The 17,449-nt window shown below is 38.6% G+C and overlaps 2 protein-coding genes across 2 annotated transcripts in view; one reads left to right on the top strand and one right to left on the bottom strand.

Annotated features, from left to right (window-relative positions):
• LOC138310048 (microfibril-associated glycoprotein 4-like) overlaps positions 1–16,604 on the bottom strand; it is a 33,040-nt gene extending 16,436 nt beyond the window's left edge. The window contains exons 1-2 of the mRNA XM_069251196.1: positions 16,256–16,604; positions 1,625–1,740 (exon numbers count right to left, since the gene is read on the bottom strand). Of these exons, the coding sequence (XP_069107297.1) occupies positions 1,625–1,740; positions 16,256–16,604 (465 nt within the window). The remainder of the gene's footprint in view (positions 1–1,624; positions 1,741–16,255) is intronic.
• Positions 2,433–6,110, top strand: LOC138310593 (E3 SUMO-protein ligase ZBED1-like). Its single transcript, XM_069251861.1, has 3 exons — positions 2,433–2,853; positions 3,241–3,541; positions 3,831–6,110. The coding sequence occupies exons 1-3, from the start codon at positions 2,610–2,612 to the stop codon at positions 4,654–4,656; spliced, it is 1,371 nt and encodes a 456-aa protein (XP_069107962.1). The 5' UTR covers positions 2,433–2,609; the 3' UTR covers positions 4,657–6,110.
• Positions 16,605–17,449: the final 845 nt, after the last annotated feature.

The following is a 17,449-nucleotide window of genomic DNA, read 5'->3' as shown; positions in this document are numbered from 1 at the left end:
CTGGTAATATCGCTAGTATCTTTATCATCCTTAACAAATTTAAGTGTATCAGCAGCGTTGTTGCAGAAGACGACAATATTAGCGTAGCCGGGAGATGAAAACACTAGAAGTTCTCTAAAGAAGTGTCTTAACAGCTCTTCAAGCAGACGAGAATGGGATAATTTGGCACGCATCTGATCGGTTTATTCCTTGTGAAGTTCGATGGAATTCCAAATACGACTCTTTTCTTCATATATAAAACTGATAGCATGCCACAAAGCCTGGTCATTCATGTCGTGGACCAAAGGTATCTCCGACTGATCTGTTTGGCGATCAAGGTTACGATTAGCAAGGAAAAAGGCTCAAACAGTCTTTATTGGAGCGGGCCTCTGCTGCATGAAGATCGCTGATAGTTCCTAAGTATATACTATGCGATGTCTGAATTTATTTGCCCACCAATCTCCACGAACATCGCATTTGTCCAACAGGTATTCCTTGTAAGGTTTATCACTGCGTTCGGAATAGGTAGAGCGACACATGTATGCAGGTCGGTCTCCATATTTCCGGGTGTTTGAGGTCTTGGTGGACCTGACATGATTCACCACAGTACAAATAGTGATGCATGAAGTCGACGGCATTGTGTCCGATCGGCGTAGCCTTTTTGGTGGTTTGAGAGCATTAGTATTCTCAACCGATTCATATTTTGATAGATTCGTTTTTGAAGTAAATCCATATACACAGTTTTTATGAGATTGGATTTTCAGATTTTCATCATCCAATAACTGCTTTTCAAGTTCCACGTAAATCTTGCTGCCTTTTATTATAGTTTGTGGATCCGACATTTTGAGAGCAGAATGATCTGTCACTATACAATCAATTCCAAAGCGAAAATTAAACACACATAGGGACGCGTTATCCATGATTCATGTTTAATATCCCAGAATATCACTAGTTCCTTTCTGTATAATTAATGATTTCAATAATTAGTCGTTTCGGGTAATTCATAATGGGGAACATATTTTTTTTCGTGAAGCTCACAACTTGATTCAGTGTTTCTGGACAGAATTTAAGATGTATATATATATATAAATATATTATTCATAGTATAGTATTATGTTCAATAATGCCTGTATAGACTTCAAAACATTGTAAACATTATATTTTTCTTCTCTACAACATAACGGTATGATAATATGCATGAAAACATATAAAATTTGCAATGAATGAGATAAATATGACTTTTTTCGGTTTTGGCGGCCATTTTGGATTTCACCTTTATTTCGACATTCAACAAAAATATTGATGTGCACTTTGGATTCCTTGACATCAGAAACATGGGATTAGACTCCAAAATCACACGTCTATGAGAATACTAAAGGATTGTTCCGAATTGCCCAAGGGTAAGAGCTCCATACCCACCTGGATCTTGTTATACACACCCTATAGATGAATAATCAACAGAGAAAGAAAATTTAGGGTAAGGGCAAAAATTGCTAGTTAGCAACTGGACCAGTAGCGATTTAAAGGAATTGCATAAATATTCCCAAATTGAGCCTTCGCCTCCGCCTCCCCTGTCTCATAGAGGTCAGAGCAAAAGGATTTTTCGGATCATGTATATTGTAAACTAAACATAGATAAACGTTACCGTCCAGGTTTCATTGCCTGTATCCATATCACAGTAAACATCAACGTTAGTACTGAGGGAAAGGGTGTAGACACCAGAACAGTGAGTTGTCGGGATATCCCCACAGTTGGCTAGATCTTAAATAAAATGAAAAAAGAATATATTAACAGCGACATTTTGATAAGTGTGCAAGTCGTCGGTTATGATATCAAGATAAATTTGCGATATAACAATATCAAATATGATAGAGTGTTTGTTTGTTTGTTTGATTAATTAACGTCCTATTAACAGCTATGGTCATGTAAGGACGGCCTCCCATGTATGCGGTGTGTTGCGTGTATGTTGTGCGAGGTGCGTGTTTCGGGAGACTGCTGTATATTCATGTTGTGTCTTCTTGTATAGTGGAACTTTTGCCCTTTTTATAGTGCTATATCACTGGAGCATACTGCCGAAGACACCAAGCAACACACCCCACCCGGTCACATTATACTGACAACGGGCGAACCAGTCGTCCCACTCCCTGTATGCTGAGCGCTAAGCAGGAGCAGAAACTACCACTTTTATAGACTTTGGTGTGTCTCGGCCAGGGGACAGAACCCAGAGCCTTCCTCACAGGGGCGAACGCTCAATGTGAGTGTGTGTATATGTGTGTGAGAGAGAGAGTGAGAGCATGCATATATGTGCGTTATGGTTTGCTATTAATGGTTAATATATGTTTTTTATGGATGTCTCATAACGTACAAGTTGATGTTCTTAAGTATTGTGAATGAGTGCATATGCAAGTGTTTGTGTGTTAGTGTCCATTTATATATACTGTGTAAAATGTAGTGGTGGGTCGATCATCGGATATAATCGATTGACGACTTGTTAGAGCCTTCCGATGTCGATGATCGGTTCTTGTTTCCCGTAACCGATTAATCGGATAAAGTTCAACCGAACGCACCCATGAATAACTATTCGAACGCGACCGAAGGGGGACTACTCTAAGCATTTAAAACCATTGCAAATGGCGGCGCATGTGGATGGTGACTGCGCTAAGGATGATACAAAACCACTTAAAGCTGACAATGAACTGCTGTCAGTGTTGGAAAACAAGACAATATACCCTCATCCCGGAAGTAAAGCCAAAAGCGAAGTATGGAAATACTTCGGATTTCTTAAAATGTCTGATAATTTGCCGCCGACAAAAAGCAATCTCAACATGAACCAAGCAATATGTCGGCTCTGTAGGAAGGTGTACAAGAACACAGGTAGGTTTAGATATGGTTCAATGTTTGATAGTAGACTTTCAACTTATCGAAACTACTTAACTCTCATGAATTCATTATTCACACGGAACCTACATATTTACTGGCATAATCTAGTTGTACGTGTAGTCGTGTACGGGGTTTTTAGCCTGCGTTTATATTACGTCGGTACTTTAGTCTGTTGTACAACATAAAACTAATGAATCAAGTACAGTAATGATACTACATAATGTAATAAAAGTACTACTTATACATTATTAACATGTCATAATATTCACTGTTGTTCCATGGTGATAGAAAAAAAAATGTGGATTATTAGCATTTTTGTAAACATTTTTAATAAAATCTCATTAGTAGAAACAACGGTAAAAAATTTGTTCTTTATTACAGGAAACACAACAAATTTCCAGAGTCATATTGACAACGAACACAAACTACATGACACTCGAGTCTGCAAACAAAAAGATAAATTAACAAAATTAGGCAATAGAGATGCTTCAGGTTCAACCAAGCAGACATTCCAGACAACTTTGCATCAGATGGTAGGAATGAAATCTAACAACAAGCTTGGAGCTGAAAGGAAAAAGGAAGTAGATCAGTCTCTAATGAAGATGATGGCAGGCAAAGTACTTCCCTTCAGCCTTGTGGACAACGTTTTCTTCAAAAACTTTGTTCATGCATTAGAACCAAGGTACATGTGTTTCAATTTCAATTTGTGTTTTAAATTCTGTATTCATTAATCACTGTAATGTAACACTCACAAATCAGCCTAGCAGTCTGTTGAGCGGCCAGGGCTGACCATAATACATTAAAAAAACTTCGAATAGTTTCTAAGTAAAACTCATTGGTCAGTTCATTCACTTAATTGCATGTTCAAGTTAATAATTATGGGCTCAAAGCCTCAAAGTTCTGTCCATTTTGTTATTCAAATTGACAGATTGTTGCTCATTTTCATTAAATAATATTATTTTCATTTTCAGATATTTGCTTCCTAGTAGAAGAACTCTAATGGGTTGGCTAATGCAAAAGAAAGATGAAATTGAACAAAAGCTGTCAATGGAAATAAGGAACTGCGAAGGGGTAGCAATAACTCACGACAGTTGGACTAGTTTAGCCACAGAAAGTTTTAACACAACAACCGTACACTTCATTGACAATAATTGGGAACTTCAGTCTGCTGTTCTGGGAACAATTAAAGTTGAAGGTTCGCACACTGCTGAAAATATTGCCGCTTCTCTTACAGAAGTTAAGACAAAGTGGGCCTTGCCTGTGTGCATCGCAACTACCGATAACGCTGCCAACGAACAGAAAGCATTTAGGATACTCAAGTGGCAACGCTTTGGATGTTATGGGCATAGACTAAATCTCATTGTAAAAAATGCATTGCAAGTAAATGAAGTTGGAAGATTAGTAGGCAAAGGACGCAAACTAGTAACATTTTTCCATACATCTACCAGTGCAAATGACAAGCTTATGGAGAAGCAGAAAATTTTGCAAATGAAAGGAATAGGGCACAAGTTAATCACTGATGTGGTTACTCGGTGGAATTCCACCCTAGACATGTTGGAAAGGCTGTTGGAGCAGATGCCTGCCCTCATGGCTGTGGCAACAGATGAGTCAGCATCAAAGCATATTAAGACCACAGTTCAGAACTGTTTGTTCACATTTGAGGAGTCTCTCCTAGCAGAAAGGATAGTTACTTTGTTAAGACCTTTTCAAAAAGTAACTACTATTGTGTGTTCAGAGAAAACCCCAACTATCAACAAAGTACTTCCTGCCATCACAAAGTTAAAAGCGGTCTCTTGAAGAAGCCAATGATGACCCACCAGTTATAAAGGCCATGAAGAAAAGAATGTCTGACCAGCTCAATGCCAGAACCGAGGTAGAAGACCAAAGCATCGCTCTCTTAGGATGCATCTTGAGTCCATACACAAAAGATTTTGATTTTTGTCCTTCAAAAAAGGCAGAAGCAGAAGAGTTACTGAAATCAAACTTAAAGTGCATTACAATTAGCATTAAACAAGAAAAAACTGATGAAACAAATGTCCCAGCGGTGCTTCCAAATAACTCAGTACAACTACAACCACAACCTTTGCCTGATCTTCCTAGACTCGAACTGGAGCCTCAACTCGATCAACCGTCAGAGGAAAACTTGGTTCATAACCTGATTGACGTCACTGAATCTCAGTCTACTGATACTGATCAGCCACCTAAAAAAAAGATTAAATCTTTAGACTATGAAGATTGGCTGGAAGATGTTGTTTGCACAGGGGTAAGCAAAACTGAATCTAAAGACCAAATGCAAGCAGAATTTAAAAGTTATTTGAACTGTCAAGTTAATGATTCTGACAGCAACCTAACCACTCTACAATGGTGGCAAAAGAATGAAATGTTCTTTCCAAGGATTTCAAAGCTAGCCAAAGCGATACTCTCTGTACAGGCAAGCAGTGTGCCTTCAGAACGCGTTTTCTCTCACTTGCTGGAGAACTTGTGTCCAAGAAACGCAGCAGAATGAGCCATGATAATGTGGACATGTACATTTTCCTAAACAAGAACATAAGGTTCTTTTAGAAATATTTAAGTTTTCATGGCATTATGCTCTGAATTAGACTAACTCTAGTCATTAGTCAACCAATGGTTGTGAAGCTTTTTCTTTTATCAAGTTTGAGTATGATATGTTTATGTAAGATTAAAGATGTTTTAATGCAATAAGTGATTCAGAATTCCATTTCTAGACAGAAGTAGCTTGTAGTGAAAAGTTTACACTTGTTCAACTTGTTTGTTTAATTTTTACTCTTCATTTCTAGTCAAAGTTCATTTAATTTCAGTCTCCATATAAGGCTGAAATAAATTTGAATTTTACCATTTCCATTGGAAATATATATAAGGCACATTACTATATAATTAGTATTATTTAGTAAGTAGTATATATAGTATTATTTACTAAGTTACTATTAGTAGATATTTACCTGAAAAGTTACTGAGCAAAGGGAGGACAGACTACTAGAAGAATCAGTAGCTTTAGCTTAAGAAAGCTAATTAGTTATTACCAATTTCCTAGTAATAAGGAAATCACTTCTAGTCATGATCAACAGATCAAGTATTATTGAATTTGTATCACTTACCTGTTGTTAAATACTTAATTTTTGTTGCACTGTATTTTTTACATCATATTTTTTTGTCTCTGAGATACAGAGTATGATCAATTACTGTGTTATTAATGATTATCAGTTATTGTTAAATAAATTTACTTAAGTTCAGGTGATTTGAACATTGTTTTTTCTTCCAAACTTGAATTACATTTCAATATATCTATACTAGTGGAACCCCCAGGTTAACATGGTGCTTGCAGAGCCTGGTTAATGGTTCATATGAATAATGCACTACACCACTCACCATGCTTTATGTTACAAAGCCACTAGCATCAAGCAGAGGGTAATTAAGAACCAAAAGGTGCATATATAGAAATTAAAAGTTAGTGCAAGTTACGCAGAGACAGTGATAGAGACCACAGCAATGTGCAAGATATTGGTGTACTACACTACCAGTCTACCACAACACTACTGTACTATAGGATTATATCAAATATAGTGTGCTAGTTCATGCAAGTGTTCTTAAGTACTGGTGGTACTTAAATTAACAAAAGTGAAGTAATATTGATATACAGTTTATACACAGTAACAGAGTAACACAATATCAATAATGATTGATGTAAGCTATATATGAAAAAATGATAGCAAAAAAGTGAGAAACACGGACACAGAGCAAATTAAGCAACTTTTAATAGTTTGAGGGCAATCAAATAACACTGCAGTTTGTTGTGGAAGATATTCTTGTAACCGATTAAATAATCGGTAAACGACATCGGCAACATTAACCGATCCGATAATCGGATCGGTTTGAATCCCAAACCGATGTCCCACCACTAGTAAAATGTTCGAAAATAAAATAAAAACAAAAACAAAAAAACTTAACCCCTCCCCAAGGGGAAACCGGAGACCCCAGGGTCATATGATTCGCAATTTTTGTAAAGGACCTTTAGACCTTTCTATCTGTGAAGAGTATTTGATTCCATCACACTGTGAGCGAGAAGATTTTTGAATTTTTTGTCAATTTTACCCCTTTTGGCCCCTCCCATAGCTCCCTGGGGGGTGGGGACCATATAATTCACAATTTTGATTTGCCTTATGCCTTAGAAGGTTTGTGCGAAATTTCATTGAATTTGCTTCGGTAGTTTTTGAGAAGTCGAAAATGTAAATTGTTTACGGACATACGACGGACAACGACTGACAAAAGGCGATTAGAATAGGTCACTTGAGACTTCGTCTCAGGTGACCTAAAAAGGCATTGGATAGATTGGTCGGGTTACTCAAAGATCATTCATGTACATCATGTATATGGATATGGAAATATTTAAACCTTATTCAAATCTATAATTCCCAGAGGCCGCAGTGACCGAGTTGTTAAGATGTCTCGACATATACCACAAACCTTCCACCTGCAGGTAGGGCGTTAGAATTGTACCTGCTGCCTTTATTACATAATCGCAAAAGGCGACCAAATTAAGGCTCTTATCTTTTCTTTTCTTCCTAACCGACTTTATCTTTCCTAATGCCTCCCTTGGCACCGCCTCACTTTTGGCTTTGAGATGAGCGTTTTCCCCTGTGAGGAACGCTATGGGTTATGTTTTCCTGGCCGTGACACGCCAAAGTCTATAAAAGTGGTAGTTTCTGCTCCTGGTTAGCCCGTTGTCAGTATAATAATGTGACCGGTGTCTTGCGTTGTGTCTTCGGCGGCATGCCTCAGTGATATATCACTATACAAAGGGCAACAGTTCCACTATACAAGAAGACACGCATGAATATACCGCAGTCTCCCACAACTCACACATTGCATAACATACACAGAACACACCACATTCACGGGAGGCCGTCCTTACATGACAATCTCTGTTAATAGGACGTTAATAAATCAAACAAACAAATTGTGCTTCTACATGTACCATTTGTGTCAATTCTATTCTAAAAATAATTGTAAAATAGTATTTTAAAGATCATGTCAAGTGCAAATAATAACATATACACACATGTAATCATGTGGAAAGCGCGCTGCCAATTCCAAATTGAATCGTTTGATTTATTGAAATATTTTTAAAATGAAAAATGCAATATAAGTCGTGTCACCAGTAAAACGGGAAAATTAGTGAACCGCGATTATTAGTCATACAGTGAACAAAACCGACTAGTTAGGTGACAAGGTGAGGGTGTACTAAACATGCAGGTCATGGGACATACACATGACAGTGATACGGAAGAAATGATAAGTGATTATTTCCCCGAGGAGCAAACACAAGATACTATCTAATGTCGTTATGGATGAATAGCAAATTTGCACTGAATGTCGTATTTAAAGTAAATGTAGTAAATTATGTAAATTGGCCTACGTTAGCGGGAAAAATGATGTTAGATTAGATAAGATGTTATTACCATGTCGACGAGAAATAGGACGATAGTTTAGTCACCCATTCAACCCTTATAATATATAGTTTATCATGAATCAAAGAAGCTTTTCATTTATTGCTTATTAGTATTTTAATAATGTATCGATGTTTATACAACAATGAACTAGAACAATCGTATGGCTGCGACATGCCATTCCTAAACATTGGCGCCACTCATGATTTGATTAATACATATTAAGCAAAATAATAAATATTGAACTAGGAGCCGCAAAGTATGGCATTATGCCCTACGCCCCGCAGTTGGAATAAAACCCAAATACATCAAGGTCAAAGTAACAATTATTCAAGTACAACTTTAAATATATACGTGTTGTAACATTTATATTTACGGTTTATATTTACTACAATTATCGCGTTCAAAAAGTCCATTAATAATAACTAGTTCATAGGGAGTTAACTCCGTAATTTAACGTCAAATTAAGCTGATTTTCAAACCCGTTTGAGATCTTTCAAGTCTACACACGAAAATTCATTAAACTTAGTTCACATTTACTCAAGTTATCGCGTTCACAAGATCCAATATTAATCATTAGTGCTAAGGGCAATAACTCCAAAACTATAGTCGAATCAAGCTGATTTTCGGACTCGTTTGAGATATTTCCGTGCAGGTAGGGCGTTAGAAATGTACCTGCTGCCCCTATTGCATGATCATAAAAGGTAAGTTAATTTAGGATCTTATCTTTTCTCTTCTTCCTTAATGACTTTATCTTTCCTAATGCCTACCTTGGCACCGCCTGCAGGTAGGGCGTTAGAATTGTACCTGCTGCCCCTATTGCATGATCGTAAAAGGCGACTAAATTTAGGATCTTATCTTTTCTCTTCTTCCTAACTGACTTTATCTTTCCTAATGCCTCCCTTGGCACCGCCTCACTTTTGGCCTTGAGTTGAGCGTTCGCCCCTGTGAGGAAGGCTCTGGGTTCTGTCCCCTGGCCGAGACACACCAAAGTATATAAAAGTGGTAGTTTCTGCTCCTGCTTAGCGCTCAGCATACAGGGAGTGGGACGACTGGTTCGCCCGTTGTCAGTATAATGTGACCGGGTGGGGTGTGTTGCTTGGTGTCTTCGGCGGCATGCTTCAGTGATATAGCACTATAAAAAGGGCAACAGTTCCACTATACAAGAAGACACAACACGAACATACCGCAGTCTCCCAGTACACTCACCTCGCACAACATACACGCAACACACCGCATACATGGGAGGCCGTCCTTACATGACCATAGCTGTTAATAGGACGTTAATTAATGACTTTATCTTTCCTAATGCCTACCTTGGCACCGCCTCACTTTTGGCCTAAACTTAACTAAGCATTAGCATTAAACCTAAGCTTAAACCTTTCAATGGTGGTACTAATGTAAAATAAACATTTCTCCTGTTTTGATTGAGAGAAAATTCCAAACTTATATATATTCATGTTTTTGTGGGTGAAAAAATAATATGGATTTTAAACATGAAGACACAACATGAATATACCGCAGTCTCCCAAAACACGCATCTCGCACAACATACACGCAACACACCGCATACATGGGAGGCCGTCCTTACATGACCATAGCTGTTAATAGGACGTTAATTAATCAAACAAACAAACAAGGTAAGGTTTATTCTGTTAAACTTTCAATGAACAGTCAGGGTAAATGTTGTGATTTGAGGGTGTAGCTATACGTTGGAAGGCATATTTAGAAATTAATACCATTTTATAGTGATTTTTCACTAGAATATGTTGCTTGGACCTACTTTAAATAACCATACCTATGAAATTGAAGATACTGAATGTAGGCAACAATAACAGTAATAGCAGTGAAACACACGTTCTTAGACATTACATAGTATCTTTCAGTATATTATAAAAGAAACAGAAAGTTCGCGGATGTAAATTTTGGAAGTTATATATGCATCAGATCGAGTAATTTATTGAAAACCCATATGGTCAGACAAATATGTTTGATGCCTTACAAACGATACCAAGAACATACTTTATGCACTGTAACGTTTTTGATTTATTGCATTTTGAATGTTTAGATGGAAACATATCGACCAAGATACCAAGCAACACACGCCCTGAGACTGGTATTCATTTGGTCATAGATTGATTTGGATTCAACGACTTTTCGTTCAGTTAATATAATAACATTAGACGACGGAAACTTCTGAGGAGCAATATCTAATTTCAGACTCCTATACGAGTCTTCGCAACTTCAGCCCTCGAACTAGGACATAAGTTTAGCGCTTAATTACGAAGTGAAAAACTTGCCAGAATGTCAAAAACATGTATAGCAGGAATCAGTAGTTATCCATGAACACATCCTGATATAAGAATAGGTATGACAAAATATCAATCCACGGAATAATCACACATTTTATAGGTGACCCATAGTAATTATGTACGTCACTGAATAATCTAGGTTAGATCATATTCAAACTTTCGTCATTTCCGGTTTATGAAGTTAAAGCACGGTGTATCAAGCGAAAAGATAACAGTGATAACCAAGGTTGTTTATAGGCACGGAAATATGTATTTTTTATCAATTCTGGTTAATTCTGGAAATGTTTAAATAAATTAATGTATATATATGTAAGATATTTTGTAGATAATGATATTTTTACTTTCCATCACTATCCCGTAATTTGTAACTACCGAGTAAAAAAGGCGACCGGCTCGACTTAAAAAACTGTTGGGGGCAAAGAAATGTCTAAAGACAGTATAAAAGTGCAATACTGACTTTTTGTATTTCGGAATTAATATGATTTGGGATAATTCTTTCAGTATGTGAAAGGTAAGTGTAAACACAACCTGAAATTTTGTATTTATATAGAGCCCATTTCTTCGTCGTGTGAATCCTGTGTCGATTGTTAGAGGTTAGGCACGACGTAATAATCAAAACATTGCTGGAGTATTCGTTTAGTGTGTTTGTTGGAATCTAATGTAACTGTACTTATTTTGGCACAATAAAAAACGCGCAAGAGTCATATAAAACCATCGTGGAATAAAAGGTATGTAAACTATATAAAGAGAATTTATTTAGCACAAAATAATATGTACGGAGCCAGTCCTGCAGGTAGGGCGTTAGAATTGTACCTGCTGCCCCTATTGCATGATCGTAAAAGGCGACTAAATTTAGGATCTTATCTTTTCTCTTCTTCCTAACTGACTTTATCTTTCCTAATGCCGTCCTTGGCATCGCCTCACTTTTGGCCTTGAGTTGAGCGTTCGGCCCTGTGAGGAAGGACGACTGGTTCGCCCGTTGTCAGTATAATGTGACCGGGTGGGGTGTGTTGCTTTGTGTCTTCGGCAGCATGCTTCAGTGATATAGCACTATAAAAAGGGCAATAGTTCCACTATACAAGAAGACACAACACGAATATACCGCAGTCTCCCAAAACACGCACCTCGCACAACATACACGCAACACTACGCATACATGGGAGGCCGTCCTTACATGACCATAGCTGTTAATAGGACATTAATAAATCAAACAAACAAACAAACAAATGTACGGAGCAAAAAGCGCTAAAATAACGAATCTGATAAAATGTCTGTTTGTAGTATCTAGAATATTTAGTTGGGTTGAGCGTTCGCCCCTGTGAGGAAGGCTCTGGGTCCTGTCCCCTGGCCGAGAACACACCCAAAGTCTATAAAAGTGGGTAGTTTCTGCTCCTGCTTAACGCTCAGCATACAGGGAGTGGGACGACTGGTTCGCCCGTTGTCAGTATAATGTGACCAGGTGGGGTGTGTTGCTTGGTATCTTCGGCGGCATGCTTCAGTGATATAGCACTTTAAAAAGGACAAAAGTTCCACTATACAAGAAGAAACAACATGAATATACCGCAGTCTCTCAAAACACGCACCTCGCTCAACATTCACGCAACACACCACATACATGGAAGGCCGTCTTTACATGACCATAGCTGTTAATAGGACGTTAATTAATCAAACAAACGAAACCAAAACATAGTATTTGAAAGTGTGAAAAGCGTTTAATTAAGCATTGTACACACACAATTTATGGCATATATGGGAAGCCATCCAGTAACAACACTGGCTGTTTATAGGACGATAATTTTAACAAATAAGAAAATTTCTCATCAAATGATACAAATATTGTGTAAATTTTACATATCATCAACCATCTTTAACGTTTACATTTAAAAACAAGAGGCCCAGAGGGCCTGTATCGCTCACCTAGTTTTTTGTTAGTAATTATCACAAGACTCTGACAATTAGAAAAATAAGCAAAATTGACTCCCAAAGTTTTAATTTTGAATCACAACCATACAATGATGCTATTGATACCATACAAATATGCTATCCAATACATAGGTTCAGAGACAAAGTAATTTATATGAAAATAGAAGCCTAATTGACCTTTTGACCTCGCATCTATTGCCGTCTAAGGCCCCGGGGGTCAGCCCTATCATTTGTACAATTTCAAATCCCAACCCTATAAGGATGCTACCATTGCACTATAAGTGCTCTTCCATTCTTAGTTGCAGAGAAGAAGTCGTTTATATGGAAATAGCTAAATTGACCCCTTTTGACCCCACCCTTCAGGCCCCCGGGGGGTCAGCCCCATCATTTGCAAAATTTTGAATCCAAACCCTATAAGGATGTAACCATTGCATTATGAGCGTAATCCCATGTTAAGTTGCAGAGAAAAAGTCATATATATATGGAAATTGACCACTTTTGACCCCGCCCCTCAGGCCCCCGGGGGGTCAGCCCTATCATTTGCACAATTTTGAATCCCCACACTATAAGGATACTTCCATTGTATTATGGGTGCTATACCGTGCATAGTTTCAGAGAAGAAGTCGTTTAAATGGAAATAGCCAAATTGGCCACTTTCGACCCCGCCCCTCAGGCCCCCTGGGGGTCAGCCCCATCATTTGCACAATTTTGAATCCCCACCCTATAAAGATGCCACCATTGCATTATGGGTGCTATACCATGCTTAGTTTCAGAGAAGAAGTCGTTTATATGGAAATAGCCAAATTGGCCCCTTTTGACCCCGCCCCTCAGGCCCCCCGGGGGTCAGCCCCATCATTTGTACAATTTTGAATCCCCAACCTATAAAGATACTACCATTGCATTATGAGTGCTATCTCATGCTTAGTTTCAGAGAAGAAGTCGTTTATATGGAAATAGCCAAATTGACCCCATTTGACCCCGCCCCTCAGGCCCCCGGGGGGTCAGCCCCATCATTTGTACAATTTTGAATCCCCACCCTATAAGGATGCTACCATTGCATTATGGGTGCTATCCCATGCTTGGTTTCAGAGAAGAAGTTGTTTATATGGAAATAGCCAAATTGACCCCTTTTGACCCCGCCCCTCAGGCCCCCGGGGGGTCAGCCACATCATTTGTACAATTTTGAATCCCCACCCTATAACGATACTACCATTGCATTATGAGTGCTATCTCATGCTTAGTTTCAGAGAAGAAGTCGTTTATATGGAAATAGCCAAATTGACCCCATTTGACCCCGCCCCTCAGGCCCCTGGGGGGTCAGCCCCATCATTTTGTACAATTTTGAATCCCCACCCTATAAGGATGCTACCATTGCATTATGGATGCTATCCCATGCTTGGTTTCAGAGAAGAAGTCGTTTATATGGAAATAGCCAAATTGACCCCTTTTTGGCCCCGCCCCTCAGGCCCCTGGGGGGTCAGCCCCATCATTTGTACAATTTTGAATCCCCACCCTATAAGGATGCTACCATTGCATTATGGGTGCTATCCCATGCTTGGTTTCAGAGAAGAAGTCGTTTATATGGAAATAGCCAAATTGACCCCTTTTGGCCCCGCCCTCAGGCCCCTCGGGGGTCAGCCCCATCATTTGTACAATTTTCAGTTAGTAGCCCATAAGGATGCTACCAGTCAAATTTTGTTGAAATCCGACCAGCGGTTATGGAGAAGAAGTCGATTGTTGACGGACGGACGGACGGACGGACGACGGACGACGGACGACGGACGACGGACGCCGGACGCCACGGTATGGCATAAGCTCACCTTGGTCCTTCGGACCAGGTGAGCTAACAAGAGGTTCATGGGCCTTAACGGTCACCTGAGTTCAGATACAGAATGAAACAAAGACATGCATATAAAACTTATATATTTGCCCATCAGGCCCTTGAAGTAAGTCAGTGATTTTATAAATTTGACTTTTTAATCCATGACGATTATTTGGTTCCATCAAATCTGTGAATTCAGAAAAAGGTTTTCGAAATGTTATCCATTTTGATCCCTTTTGGCACCACCCCTCTGGCCCCTGGGGGTCCGCCAGGACCAATATGGATATAATGTTAAAATGCTATCTCAAGCTAATAATTCTACCCAGATTGACTAATTTCCTATGAAAACTATAGTAAATTTAGGGGACAATCTGAGATCCCAGGGCCACGAAATTCACATTTTTTGTAAAGTGCCTTAAGACCTTCCAATCTATCAAGAATATCTGCATGGTTCCATCTAATCTGTGAATTCAAAAAGACAATTTTTGAAATTACCATTTTGACCCCTTTTGGCTCCGCCCCTCTGGCCCCTGGGGGTCGACAAGGACCAATATGGATAGATATGTTGTTAAATGTTATTTCAGTATAATAATTCTAACCCAGTTTGACATATTTTCTATGAAAAATAGGCAAATAACGTTTATAAATGTGTTTTTCCTATATTAGCTAAAGAAAACATGACCCCCTCCCCAAGGTCATATAATTCACAATTTTTGTAAAGGACTTTAAGACCTTGCCATTTATGCAGAGCATTTTGATTCTACCATTTCCAGTATTTAAGATTTTTAAAGTTTTAACCTGTTATGCTTCAGTGATATAGCACTATAAAAAGGGCAAAAGTTCCACTATACAAGAAGACACAACATGAATTTACCGCGGTCTCCCGAGACACGCACCTCGCACGGCATGCGCGCAGCACACCGCATGCATGGGAGGCCGTCCTTACATGACCATAGCTGTAGCCCTGCAGGTAGGACGTTAATTATTCAAACAAACAAACCCTATTTGCCCCCTTTAACCCCGCCCCTCTGCCCCGAAGGGGTTGACCAGGACCACTATACATACGATATTAAAAGTGTTATCTCAGGCTAATAATACTGAACAAGTTTGACTCATTTACTATAAAATTGAGCAAAAAATGCTCATAAATTTGTTTTCCCTTTATTAACTATAGTTAACTTAACCCCCTCCCCAGGGGGAAAGCTGAGACACCAGGGTAATATAATCCACAATTATTGTAAAGTACTTTAGGACCTTTCTATCTATGAAGAGTATTGAATTACATCACATCTGTGAGTGCAGAAGATTTTTGAAATTTTAGTCAATTTCACCCCTTTTGGCCCCTCCCATAGCTCCCTGGGGGATGGGGCCATATAATTCACAATTTTGATTGGCCTTATGCCATAGAAGGTTTGTGCAAAATTTTATTGAAATTGCTTCAGTAGTTTTGGAGAAGAAATCGAAAATGTAAATTGTTTATGGCCATACGACGCACGACGTATGACGACGGACAGAAGGCGATTAGAATACGTCACTTGAGACTTCGTCTCAGGTGACCTAAAAATGTTTAGGTTTCGGAATAACCTGGTTTTTTTCAATAAAATTATCGAAAATCAGACTAAACAGAATTAATGATGGACGGTTACAATTCGGAAAGTTTTGATAAAAAAATCAAATGAATAGGTCATCACCATGAACTCGAACTGTAATCAACTGACTCAAATATCATCACACCTTGTTTTGACACCATATTTATATACATTGACAGTAACCGGAAGGTAAATAATGAAATTAAAACACAGACATTGCATCATAACACTCAAAGCATATCTGACATTTACGAGCATTTAAATTAGATAAATATGTATACTTACTGGAGAAGTTGACTACTCTGGTGTTGTAGGTGATCGTTGATGAAGTCACCCCATCATCTTGGTAGCACACCTCATCACTGTACATTTTACATTCCCCTTTTGCTGGCTCGTACGAAAACGACAGGCATGTCGAGGTATGCCCGCAAGACGATGCACACCCAATTTTCGTACTCAAAGTCGACGTCGATATCAAAGATCTAGCATGATTCTGAATAATAGTCTTTGTAACTACTTTATACTCACTATCAGTAAGTACGGCCAAATTTAATTGAAGAACCAATGTCAAAATATAACATATAAATATGGATTTTACGCTCTTAAACTTCGAGATTCTAACCAAATCATCCATTACCACCTCGCAAAGAGTAACATTTCAAATGTATACGGTTATACACCAGATAGACTTATCAATATCAATGCTATACATATAGTGAAGTGCTGTAATATTAAAATGTTGCAATGCATAAAAACTTGCTCTTAGGCTCACACACCATTCGCTGATGGAATTTCCATTCTCGATGGGATACCCTTTATGGAAGGTGTCTCAGTCTCTGTTATTGTGTTAATAATATAATATTAATATTAGCTTGGCTTACATGTGCTCAGAATGGTATACTGTGTATGTCAATTGTGTAACCGATCGTAATGATAAATGATCAAAGAGACCCAATTATTTATCATGTTGCAAATAGCTAGGGAATATTTTTCTATGTTTGGTAAGATATCATGTTTAATGATTGATACCTAGACAGCAGGTATGCCACAGACAACTTTCCATGTTCTTGTTCACACTTAAAAGGAATCTACATCACTAAATTACTTCCTAAATTTTACTCTAATAGTCTAAAACATGGATTACATTTTTAGGCCAAGGGCTTACCGAAGGTCAGGATGACCTATTGTCATCGTGTTTTGTCCGTCGTCGTGCGCCGTCCGCCGTGCGCCGTGCGCCGTGCGCCGTCCGCCGTCCGCCGTGCGTCGTGCGTAAGACTATTTATACAAAAGCCTACTCCTCCTTCATCCTTGGATGGATTTCATCCATATTTGGTTTGAAACATCATTGGGGAAGGACAATCATATTTTATATAAATGAGCCTGGTCCGACCCCTAGGGGCTGAGGGGTGGGGCCCCAAAAGGGCAAATTTTCTTAATTTAAGCTTTAAAATCCTACTCCTCCTTCATCCTTGGGTTGAT

This window comes from Argopecten irradians, chromosome 16 (assembly GCF_041381155.1).
Source record: "Argopecten irradians isolate NY chromosome 16, Ai_NY, whole genome shotgun sequence".
NCBI lineage: Eukaryota > Metazoa > Mollusca > Bivalvia > Pectinida > Pectinidae > Argopecten > Argopecten irradians.
The sequence above is the reverse complement of the archived record's forward strand: the minus strand, read 5'-3'. Positions and strand labels throughout refer to the sequence as shown.